Here is a 12,299-nt window from a genome sequence, read left to right as displayed (position 1 = left end):
ACCTACCCCAGGTGACCCTGCTCTGGCAGTGGGGGTTGGACCTGATGATCTCTGGAGGTCCCTTCCAACCCCTCCCATTCTATCATTCTATGATCTTGGATCTGGGGGAGTTTTTTCCTCCCTGAACATGATAAAGGATAGGTCCAATTTAGTTTATTTTCCCTCTGCTGTGCTTGCTCCAAAGTAACCACAGGGTGGAAACAAGCAGGAAGCAGTTGAGAGAACTTACACCAGCTCAGTGACAGGGAGATCAGCTTCCTGACCAGGATCAACATCAACCACTCAGTCACCCAGGGCTAGGAATTGCAGGCACTGAGGCTTTGTGAGTGTGAAGAACACAGCCCTGGCCAGTCCTTCTCAGGCACTGACAGGCAATAACCATGCTGCTTCTGCTGCTCTCAACAGCCTTCCACCATCAACCAGCTCACAGGGGGGGAAAAAAAGAATCACTTTTAAACAGCAAACACAAAGCAGCACTACTGAGGAAGGGTCCTGGCTCCAGGTAAGTAGGAGAACATTGGTCTGTTGTGCTGAAGAAAAAGAGAACATCCTCCTGGAGAAACTCACAGCTTGGAGGGGTGAGTGCTTCACTGTTCAAAAACCTGGCTGGATGCTGGGCCCAGAGAGTGATGGGGAATGGAATTAACTCCAGTTGGTGCTCAGTCACAAGTGGAGTCCCCAAGACTCAGTGGAAATGGTCAGGCATTGGAAGAGGCTGCCCAAGAAGGTGGTAGAGTCACCACCCCTGGGGGTGTTGAAGAATGGTGTGGCCATGGCACCTGGGGACATGCATTAGTGGCCAGGGTGGTGCTGGGTTGACTGCTGGACTCAAGAGGTCTTCTCCAAATGAAACAATTCTATGACTAACAGAAGTATTTCTTCTGTGTCCAGCATGGATGATCAGACTCCGAGCTGGGTTTGGGACAAAGCTGGGCAGGAGGCAGCTCTAGGGCCTTGGTCCCCACACCCCAAACACCACACGCAGGATGGCAAACCCCAGAAGGGAGAAATTCCCATCAGGCTAAAGCCCAACCCTGTCCCCGCAGGAGGTCTGGAAGCAGCATCAGTGCAGTACATCTGAAAAATAGTTTTTATTTGTAACCAGTGGTATTGTGACATCTCATCTGGCAGAACCAACGACAGCAAAGTTCATGGGGAGAAACCAAACCGCAGCTCTCCGCAGCGCATCCTCCGGCGTGGGCAGCGTCAGACCGCGGGTGGGGAGTGCCTGCCACGAGGGCTCCCGCTCCGGCTCGGGCTCCAGAGGGACATTCCCACTCTCTCTCTCTCTCACACACACACACACACACACAACATCTACACTGTTAAAAATCTCGAGCAGTATTTCTGCAGGGAATCACAACTGTAGCATCTACACAAACTGGCTGAGAAAAATAATCTGGCTGGAGGTTTACAGTTTATTATCTACACTTCCATTCGGATGCCTGGACTGCTGGTCCAGCAGGAAAGGGAGGGTTGTGTGGGGCTGAGGGGAGTTTGGCAGCAGAGCATGAACTACCTGCTTGCTCCACCTCACCCCCAGACCCTTTAGCAAGCACTGGACCTGCAGAGATCACTGGGAAGTAGCCTAGGAGTCATCCATGGCTTTGTCATCCACGTCCTGGCCCTCTGTGTTCCCTCTTCAAACAGGGCAAAACCACCACAAATGGCTCCACTCCATCCCATGGGTGACAAAAACCAGACCACTGCCTGAGCTTTTCTCCTTACACACAGCTGTGTGTTCCACAGAGGGTGCCTGCAAATCACGCCTAAAACATCTCCTCCACAAACCCTAAATGGGGCTCTGGAGCTCCTCAGATCCAGCTCTAGGCCACAAACATGCTGAGAAGCCTCCCTCCTGCCAGCATCTCACTCTGGGCAGAGTTCTGTAAAACCCAGAAGATCTGAGCCCTGCCTGCACACAAACATACTCCTTTCTCAGGCAGAGATCAACTTGCGAAAGACCAGCCCAGAAACTCTTCTCTGGGAGGGTAAAAAAACCCCAAGCCTCTAGTAAATGTTAGGGGTTTATATATATATAAATATTTCTATTTATAGCTATAGACAGCGACAGGGGAGTGTGGCTTTATGCATGCTGAGGTTTTTTGCTTTGGATTCCAAGGCTTCTATAAAAATTCATTTCAGGAAATAACTTAAGTCCTGGCCCAGTCTGCTCTGGTTTTGTCTTTGAAGATCATCCTTTACATCTGATCTCATAAGAACTTCCCTCACCCCAAGCTCTCCTCCTCTGAAACCAGAAGGTCAGAGCCCAAGGTGCATGTTTCTGTGCATTGTTGTTTTATGTTGCCCTTGCTGAAGCCTCTGGAGCAGCCTGGATTTCACCATGAGCTGCAGCACGAGAGGGAGGCTGTGATTTCACGGCGCTGGCTGAGGTACTCAGTGGAACACTTCACTGATGGTGTAACTGTCCCAGCGCCGTCCCCAAGAGGGGAAGGACAAAGGTCAAGCAGCTCCACATGCAGGCACAGCTACGACATGCAAAAACACCTCACCTCCTAGAGAACAGACACAAACGTGTGGCTAGCAAGAATCGACTCCAGCCTCTGTTTCCTGGGAGCTAATGCTGGGAAGCCTCACAACAAGAGGGTAAATACAGGAATACCCAACCCAGGGATAGAAGCTGTTGCCTCTGGAAGTTACTTCCTGACTACATGGAGTTCATGCCTGGCTATCTGGGAGCTTTCACACCCTAAAAAGCAGTGGGTCACATTTCCACTCCAGTCTTCCATCCCCTCTCTCCCCATTCATTAAGGCACAAACATATTTACAGTTTCAAACCAAACCTTTCCATGTTCCAGGAATCAGACATTAGAAGGCCTGTACCCTGTTGTACCAGGAATGTCTGGGCACACATCAGTCCCCTGGCACTGAACAAGGACATCCCTCACCCCCACCTTCAGTCTTGAACAGAGAACTCTCTACACCTAGAAAACAACTTCCATGACCATGAGGTTACTTATTTGTAGATGAATTGACAAAATGGCAACAATTGTAACCAAACTTTCAGCATCAGCTTCCCTGCCTCGCCCCAGCAGCGCAAGGCCAGAGGAGAGGCCAGAGCAGGTCCTCAGGGGCTTGCCCCAGGCTGTACACTGAACACGAGAGCATGCAGCACGTTTACACAGAGTCGGCTTTTCTCCCCTCCCCCCTCCCTCCCCCATTCAACACACACAAAACCCCTCCACCAAGGAGAATATTGTGACGAGGCACTTGAACGATAGGCGGAGAGTTCCTAGGAAAAGGCCTTCCCCTCACAGTGACGTGGGACGAGCAGAAGAGAGCAGCTCCTCAGGACTCCATCTCCTCTTGGTCAAGCGGCGGCGGCACGAAGCTGATCACCTCATCGTAAGTCAGGCCTGGTGGCACAAAGGTCACTAAGGTTGGAACAGACCTTTAGGATCATCGAGTCCAACAGTAACCCAGCTACCATCACCATGAAGCACCACATCCACAGCTTCTTGAACCCCTCCAGCCATGGTGACTCCACCATCTCCCTGGGCAGCCTGTTCCAGTGCCTGAGCACTCTTGCAGCAAAGACATTTTTCCCAATAGCCAACCTAAACCTTCCCTGGCACAACTTAAATCCATTTCCTCTTATCCTCTTGTTAGTTACTTGGAAGAAGAGACCAACAGCAGCCTCACTCCAGCCTTCTTTCAGGCAGCTCTAGAGAGCAATAAGATCTCCCCTCAGCCTTGTCTTCTCCAGACTAAACAACCCCAGCTTCCTCACCCCCACTCCAAACCCCATCCCAGCCTCACTGCTCCTCTCTGGACACACTCCAGGACCTCTATGTCTTTTGTATACTGTGGTGCCCAGAACTACACACAGTACTCAAGCTGTGGCCTTGTGTGATGTGACAGAATCTCCTGTCATCACAGAGGCCACTTTTCATAAGCTTGACAAGCAGCACTAAAGACCTCTCTCATGCAAGAAACCTGCATCAATCTGCAAGGTTCTGATGCTCTTCCAAATGAAACCCCAGGATTCATTAAGAATAAAGGGAAATGAATGGTTATATCCTTCTCAGAGACCCAAAGCCAGGTTGAAGGAGGCCTTGAGCAAACTGGTCTAGCAGAAGGTGATCCTGTCCATGGGAAGGGGTTGGAACTGGATGAGCTTTGAGGTCCCTTCCAACCCAAACCATTCTGTGATTGACACACAGAGCAGAAGTTATTTCTGAACCACTGAAGACATGTGAATAAATTTGAAAGAGAATAAGGACAGGGGCAACTTTGTCACCTACATATTTGCATGCTCAGAGTAGTAATTAGTTACCAGGGGCTACACTAATGATGTACACAGCACATGATGGATTCATGCAGCATGGATGCCCATGTTGCTCTCTGTGCCTCTAAGCACTATGGTTCAGCTGAACCACAGAGTGGAGCATGGAGGAAGTAGCTTGGCTCACACTCCTGTCCCCCAAACTCACTTTTCCATTCTTCAATCTCCAGCTCTCTGCTTTCAAAGGACTGGTCATAGGGGTCTGCCACTGGTTCATCATCTGGGTCATGATACTGAGCAAAGTAGGCGTGAGCCAGCGCTTCTGCTGCCGTGATTCGCTTGTCCGTGTCCAGCACCAACATCTTCTCTAGCAAGTCCACAGCTGGGAAAGCACCAAACAGAGAAAGGATTTTACATTGTGGCACTGATCTGACATGTCAGCTCCTGAAATGCCTGCGAGGAATCTGCAGCTTCTCAAGACCCTCCCCATCACCCACAGTTTCTTCCTCTTCTATCCTCAGCCCACGCAGACTTCAAGCTTTGGAAGCGGCAGGGAGCTCTGCTCTGAACTGCTTCTGCCTTCAGAACGCAGCTTTGGTGCCCCAGGACACGGCAGCATCAGCCCAGAGAACAGCAGAACACTGGAGGCAGCCTTACCTAGGGGATTGGCACCAAGGAACACGTTCTCAAAGTTCATTTTCGGCATGTAAGACAGGGACTGGATGTAGTTTCTTGCCTGTAGAAATAAACATTGGTGAAGTCTGATGCAATCCACCAAAGTACACTTCAGCCACCCTGAAGCACTAGGTACGATGGTCTGACACCTTGCTTTGCCTTCTCATATTCCAGTACTGACTAAGCCCATCAGCATTATCCCTGCCCAGCTGAAGGCCACTCAGGACAGTGGAGGAAGAGCTGAGGTGATTAGGGGTTCATGCACGACTGGAAAGGAGAGAGGTGCTGCAAGAGCCAAGTGCCCTGAGCCCCAGCATGGTGTCTGTCAGTGAGCCATACAGCACCAAACCATCTCACATCCAGGCTCAGCTGAGCCTCAGCACCACCTCGCATCCATTTCCCACTCCATGCTGCATGCGAGCAGCAGTGAATGCTGCGAGTGAAGACCTGTCCTGCAGCCCTCCCTCCCCACATCTGCTCAGGTCTCACCTCGTGGCTGGGCATCCTGTTAATGAGATATGCAGGGGGTGTTCCCGTCAGACGCATGATCTGCTGAAGCTGGTTAATATCTTAAGTGCCTAGTCAAGGGCTTTGCTAAAAACAGTGCAAAAACCATTTGAACCAGAAGAACAGCTGCATACAAAGCACCTCTTCTGCAAACCACAAGGCAAAAGCTGCCTGCAGAGGCAGGGCCCACTGACTGGGAAAAAGTTCAGGGACTGGACCTGTCCAACACTTCACCCCATGGAGAATTACTGACCACTGGGCAACAGCATCAGCACAAAGTATTTCTGTCCCCTGTAAGTAGCATTACCCTACCACACGGTTCCGTCCATGCTTCCAACAGCTTTAATCCACCAGAGCAGACGTTTCCTTTGGCTGAAGCTACCCCTCAAAAATTTTCCTAGGCTGCTGCAGCTCCAAACAGCCTCAGGAAAGCGAACAGAAATTAAAACAGGAACCAGAATCATGTCCCCTGCACTGGTTTGGGTTTTTTTTCCCCTTGCTGCATTGAAAGTGCTTCAGTTCCTTGCGGTGCAAAGTGAAATGGGGCTCACAAGTGACACCTCCTTCTCAACAGCTTTGAATGCACTTTGGTGCGTGGGCGAGGTGGTAGAAGGCATAAATGCAAAATTAGCAAACCAGGAGCATTGCATAAGCCAGAGTTAGCTGATGGCAGTGAGCAGAGGAAAGTGAGAGCAAGTGAAGTCATGCAGCAGAAACCCAGAACTCGTTACACTGACAGACTGAGGGCACCTCAACCACTCCTCTCTCTACAACAGAAAAAGTGATCAGAACCAGAACTCTGCTGTGGGGTTTCTTTGGTTGGTTTGTTTTTAACAGACTTCACCTGGCCCTGGCTAGGAGCAATTACTCTTTTCACTGTGCCTCACTTGCAGCTTACGTACACAAACTGAGCTTCTGCTTAACCCAGTCAATCTTTCAGCTTATCTCCTGCTAATCCCCTGCACTTCCAGACTACCCTTCAGGTCAGTTCACAGAGCCCAAAGCAACCTGCACTACCCAGTCCTGACCTTTCCAGGGCTCTTTTAAGAGCTGATACTCTGCAAGGTGACCAACTGATTCCAGCCTCCATGAGATGGAACTCAAGGCTAACCTCCTGTTTCTCATTTACTGCTACAGGAAGGAGAGGAGAAGCTGCAGCACAAAACAACCTCAAGATTGCTCTCCACCACTCTTATCTTCTACCACAGAGGGTCACAGAATTGTTTGGGTTGAAAAAAACCCTTAAGATCATTGAGTCCAACCACAATCTAACTGTGCCAAGTCTGGTACTAAACCATGTCCCTGCCAGAACTGTGTCACATCTGTGGCTAACAGGAGGATGGAGACTTTCTTTGTATAAGGAGTCCCATGGAAAACAGGTGATGAGGACAAGTCACTGCTGGAATCCAGAAGTAAACATTTCCCCTTGAGAACAGCTGGACACTGGAATCATTACCCAAGGGAAGCAGTGGATTCCCCTGCATTGGCCAGCTTTAAGACTCAGCTTGGCAGGGTACTGGGCCAGCTCATTCAGGTACACAGTCACCCAGAGAGTCTGGGTCCTTGGGGTCCCTCCTAACCTGGCCTTCTGTCATTTGTCTCAGAGGCAATAGAGTGAGTTGCTGAAGTACTCTGCTGGTTACCCCTACACAAGCTCACTGCTTGCTGTGCTCTACCCTGTCAATCTCTGCTGTTAGAGCATCTCTCACTCTATGCCCTTCACCTCAGGTAACATGAAATGCCATTTAGCACTGGCTTTGCAGGAGTTCACAGTTCATGATTAGAACAGTGCAGAAATGGCAGCATGGCTGGGAAGAAGTCACCCTCTAGAAAGGGGAACTGCAGAAAGCTTTCTGCTATTGCTTTGATCAAGTGGCCCCACACAGCAATACTCTTTCATTACACCACCCAGTTAGTTTTCCTCTCAGCAGCCTGTACACTGTGTGCCCTGCAAACAGCTGCCACATAAAGCACCTGAAAAAGCTCTCTGGATTTTACGTTACAAAACCAAAGCCGCTGGCAGAGGTGTTTCAGGAATGAACCACACTGCAGAAGGGACTGCATGTGTTCAGAGGACAGCACACTCCTGTTCTGGGAGATGTCTGGGTAGGCAAAGTGTAGGAATAATAACAGAGACCAGCCTCAAGATCTTAGCTGTGAAAAATCCTTCCCCAGCAGCACCTGATGGTACAAGAGATCACAAAGCAGAAACCCACAAACCGAAAGAAAAGTCACAAAGCAGTAAAATGAGAAGATGGAAGAAAGAAACCACACTGCAGGCAGAGGTAAAGAGGAACAAAGATCAGACACACAGTGTGAGAACTCAAAGCCATCCAAGAGCACAGAATAACAAAGGAAATAAAATAACAGGAAATAAATCCCAACACACACTAGAGGGAGACTACAGGAGGGCGAGACACAAACCAGGGACTTCGAGAGGGCAGAGATTACAATCAAAGTATAAACTCACAGACTCTGAGGAGATTTTCTTCAAAAGCTCAGGCCCTGGGGTTCCAACGAGTCTCAAAATGAGCTTCAACTGATCAATATCTAATGCTGGACCATAAAGGAAAATGCTGGGACAAATCAAAATGAAGAAGAAAAAAAATAAACCAAACGCAAGACATCAGCTCCCAATAAGTCACCTCCTGCCAAGGCCTCCGCTGAGAAGCTATTTCAAGCAAACTGTGTTCACCCCTCTCGTGTACAATGGAACACCCCCACGGAGCAGAGCTCTGTCTGCATCAGACAGCTCGAGCAGCTTTATCTAGGAGTGCTCCACATGCATGGAGTTGGTCCCTGCAGCCTCGGCCACCGAGAGGCAGGGGCAGAGCTCTCGCCCCACTGGCACAGGTCTGTTCACATGCTCCTTTCCAGGCCACACACTGAAGTAGCAGCAGTGAGCAGGGTTAGGTTGTGTTAGTGACAGATGAAGGAGAAGCACAGGGCTGAGAAGTGTAGGCACTAACAGGGGAAAAAAGTTAAGGCCTCTTCTGAACACCTTCCAAGGCAACTCAGCCACTTCTGGAACTCAAAAAGGAAATGCCTGGAGCCTGCTCCCAGCCTCTCACCCTGAAGATGGGGAGCACCCTTCAGGCAGGATGCTGCAGCCAGCACAGGGTGATAGCCTCAGCACAAATAAGGCAGGAAGCCAAAGATCCTGGTTCTCCCTCTCTTCTGCCCTACAGACTTGCACAGTGTCTGAAAGAGGACATGGGCTTGGATTTACAGCATCTGTGCAGAAAGGTCTAGGGACTTAACACTGCAGGTGTAAAGAATGCTTTATCCAAACCAGAGCTCCCACCAGGCTGCTGTCCTCTTCAACAGAGAATAAAAATTAAACGTGTGGTATCCCCTGATGGAAAAAACCACTAAAGACAGTTTTATGCCTAAAACTCAAGGCAAAAAGAGACACAAAGTACCTTTACAACAGCTAAAAGATTCATCTGCCTTCTTCTCTGAACTTCCTTCATGCTGCCCTTTCAAGACTTGTCATTTCAGACTGTAACAGTTCTATTTGCTCTTAAATGGTACCAAGCTACTCACACTTTGCCCTTCCAACTGGAGGAGTCACTTACTAGACAATGGGATCACCACCTTGCTGCCAGCTCCCTGCTAGAGTATCTTCTAACTGCTAGAAGAGCTTCTGAAATGCTCTCCTGTGCTTTAACAAAGCCTCCCAGCTCCTGTAAGTCCAGCAAACTGTGCATGAAGGAACTCACCAACACTGTCCTAAAACCTTTATCTTCTGACGTAAACTTCAGCCCCAAGTTTTCTGTACAAAATGAATCAAGAGCCCTGGAAATAGCACTCTGCAGAACAGCTGAACTAACTCCTCACCTCTCTACTCCCACCTGCTTGAACACTCCAACCAAGTACAGCCAATATCTCAGCTGGGTTTAGCTCAGCTGCTGAATCACCAACTCCTAAGTGTCGATGCTTAAAACGAAATCAGTACCTCCACTGGTGCAGGAGAATCAGCAGAGGTGCCACACTAAGCACAACCAGCTCAGTTAAATTGGCTTCTCCTTGGTGCCACTGAAGCAGCCCTCACATCTTCCACTCTTTGTGCCAGAACCTGCTGGCCTGCCTCAGAAGGCCATACCTCAGTTTATTTAAATTCTTTTAAAGGCATTTAAAATTCTGCACTGTGAGGGTGCCGAGAGGCTGGACAATGCATTGTACAGACAAGCTGTGGATGCCTCATCCCTGGAAGTGTCTAAGACCATGCTGGATGAAGCTTTGAGCAGCCTGGTCTAGTGAGAGGTGTCTCTGCCCATGGCAGGGCAGTTTGAAATAGATGATCTTTAGAGGTCCCTTCCAACTCAAGCCATTCTATGATATCAAAACAACCCAAATCACCTGCCCCACGTGTGCCTGCCCAGTCTGCTGCCAGATCATTTCCCAGGGAAAATTGCTACTGGAATTGCTTCTAGTTTTGAGCCTGCCACCTATATCCTGCTAAACTGCAGTGTTCAGCCTGCCACGTCCCAGAGAAAGAAGCCATAAGCCATCAAAGACAGGGAGAAGACTTGGTAAATACAAATCAAAAGGAAAAAGAAAGCCAAGCAAACAGATGTGCATGGAGAAGGAAAGTGCAGCATGCAACCCCCACAGTGCCACCACCAAAGGACCCCCAAGGATTGTTGAGTCACAGTGATTCCAAAACTGAGCAAAAAACCTTCTGTCAGGAGTGTCAGAGATCACCCAGGCAAAGCAAAGTCAGGACTTGTTTTAGCTGCCACCACAAGCAGGAATATCAGAACAAGTGACTGCAGATGGGTTAGTTCTTATGGAAGCCTCATACTACTGAGTAAAAGCAGTAAGAAAAACACTCTTTAGAGTTTAAAGGGAATGAAGTCAACTTAAAACAAAGGAAACAGGCCAAAGTAGGACCAAACACTGAAGGTATTCTTATTTGTACTTTATATCAGTTTATGCAAGGCAAATTGTCAACTTCACTGCTCACTGGTATGAAGCAGTCACCTCACAAGAGCTGTAAAAGGAAAAATCAGTCAAGAATTTACACGTTTAACAGAAACTGATCTCAGCATAAGACAGAGATGACAACAACAGAAGAATGCCTCTAAGCCAAGCCTCACAGGAAAATCCCAAAGGATTCCTGGATTTTACTTTAGCTCTGACTAGTCTTTCCCACAGCCTTGCTCCCCTTCTCCACCTCCTGGCAGAGATTTTATCACTAGTAGAAATCCATCTTTCATCCAAATCTTTCCACCTGCAGCTTACAGCAGGAACCATTCAATTTACTTACACTCAGTGTGAAGTGAGTGATACTGGAACAACCCTGCAGAGCTAAGCTCACTCTAATCATAGGCTGGGGTGAGGTTAGGAGTGCAAAGACCAATCCTTGCTTTAAGTCAATGACAGCCACATTCAGAACTAGGTCCTTCAGTGGTCTGAAGCTGGAGCAGGGTAGATTTGGCATAGACGTAAGGAAAAAGTTCTTTACAATTGGAGTGGTGAAATACTGGAACAGGTTGCCCAGGGATGTGTCTGTGAAGACATTCAAGGTCAGACTTGCTGTGACCCTGGGCAGCCAGCTCTAGCTGGAGGTGTCCCTGCTGACAGCAGGGGGATTGGACAAGATGACCTCTGAGGGTCCCTTCCAACCTGATGCAATCTGTGAATCTGTAAATTCAGCATTAATTTATCAATGTCATAATCATCACAGACAGCACTAAAGATCAGCATCCCAAAGTACAACTTGATTACTTACCAGATTAAATTAACTGTACAGCTTGGCTGTGCTGAAGCCCCTTACAAGGAATACACACATCTGTGGGATGTATAAAAGTAGTACCTGATGGACTGGAGATGCCATCACACCACTTCTGCTAAATTCTTGGTGAAAGGAACCAGCATTTCCAAGTAGAGACCCACCTGAACAGGAGGATGATCAACCTGAGAAGTTATTCCCTAGCCTGTAACTAGTTTCACTTTGGAAGTGTGAAGCTATGTAGCTGAGAAAATTAATGTCTTGAGATCAAAAAGGAAGAAGAATGTCACATTTTCAGCTGTCAAAGGGGGGCAGTTTCCAGCTTTCTGAACAGTCATGTTTGACACCAGGAAAAAAAAAATACAGCAGAGATGACTGAACAGCAGAGCACAGCCAAATCAACAAATCTGGAGAGAGATCAGGACATGGAGACAGGCAGAAAAAAAGAAAAAGTTAAAGCACATTGAAAAAGGAGGTGAAACTGTGGCAAAAGTGGAATGAAAGCCTTGCTCCCCAGGGAAGAGTTCTGGAATCAAGATGCTTTCCCAAGTCACACACAGAAGCCAGCACCCCCAGCACCTGCTTTCTTTGCATCAAATGCTAACCCATTTGAATTAACAGGAAAATACTAATTGAAGTTGAAAGACTAAACTTTGGTAGAAGGTGAGCAATGTTGTCTTCTCTGGTAAATAAAGTCCAATTTCTAGGTAAGGAAAAATCCTCCCAGTAGTAAATTACCCTGAATGTTGTGTGGCTGAAACAACAGAAGCTCCAAGTGTAACACTTTGCATCAAGCCTCAGTTCTAGTTTTCTGGGGATAGAAGTGATCAACTCTCACTAAGTGCCCCCAGAAATCTGCCCCAGGGTCCTACCCAGCCCCTTTTGCTGCAGCAAAAACATAATTCTGAAGAGCTGTTCTTTGAGCTTGATTTTTCATCTCAGTAGAAGCACACAGGGAAAGCAGGCTCAGAATCTGTTCACATGGAAGGGGAACCATGAGAGTGGTAAAATACTGGAACAAGCTCCCAGGGATATGGTTGAGTAACCACCCCTGATCTTCAAGATCAGACTTATTATGGCCATGGGCAGCCTGGTTGGAGGTGTCCCTGCTGTCTGCAGGGTGGAGGTGGACAA

At 48.4% G+C, this 12,299-nt stretch overlaps 1 protein-coding gene across 2 annotated transcripts in view; it reads right to left on the bottom strand.

The window, feature by feature from the left end:
• Positions 1 to 1,072: 1,072 nt before the first annotated feature.
• Positions 1,073 to 12,299, bottom strand: part of MAPK14 (mitogen-activated protein kinase 14) — a 28,144-nt gene continuing 16,917 nt past the window's right edge. Inside the window, exons 9-12 of one of the 2 annotated variants that reach the window (XM_064173840.1) lie at positions 7,899 to 7,978; positions 4,904 to 4,982; positions 4,455 to 4,628; positions 1,073 to 3,377 (exon numbers count right to left, since the gene is read on the bottom strand). In XM_064173840.1, coding sequence (XP_064029910.1) covers positions 3,310 to 3,377; positions 4,455 to 4,628; positions 4,904 to 4,982; positions 7,899 to 7,978 — 401 coding nt within the window. In that variant the 3' untranslated portion in view covers positions 1,073 to 3,309. Of the gene's footprint in view, positions 3,378 to 4,454; positions 4,629 to 4,903; positions 4,983 to 5,410; positions 5,491 to 7,898; positions 7,979 to 12,299 lie in introns of both variants that reach the window. The other variant, XM_064173839.1, reaches the window with a different exon arrangement.

This window comes from Pogoniulus pusillus, chromosome 39 (assembly GCF_015220805.1).
Source record: "Pogoniulus pusillus isolate bPogPus1 chromosome 39, bPogPus1.pri, whole genome shotgun sequence".
In the NCBI taxonomy this organism is placed as follows: domain Eukaryota; kingdom Metazoa; phylum Chordata; class Aves; order Piciformes; family Lybiidae; genus Pogoniulus; species Pogoniulus pusillus.
This window is presented reverse-complemented; position numbering and strand designations above follow the sequence as displayed.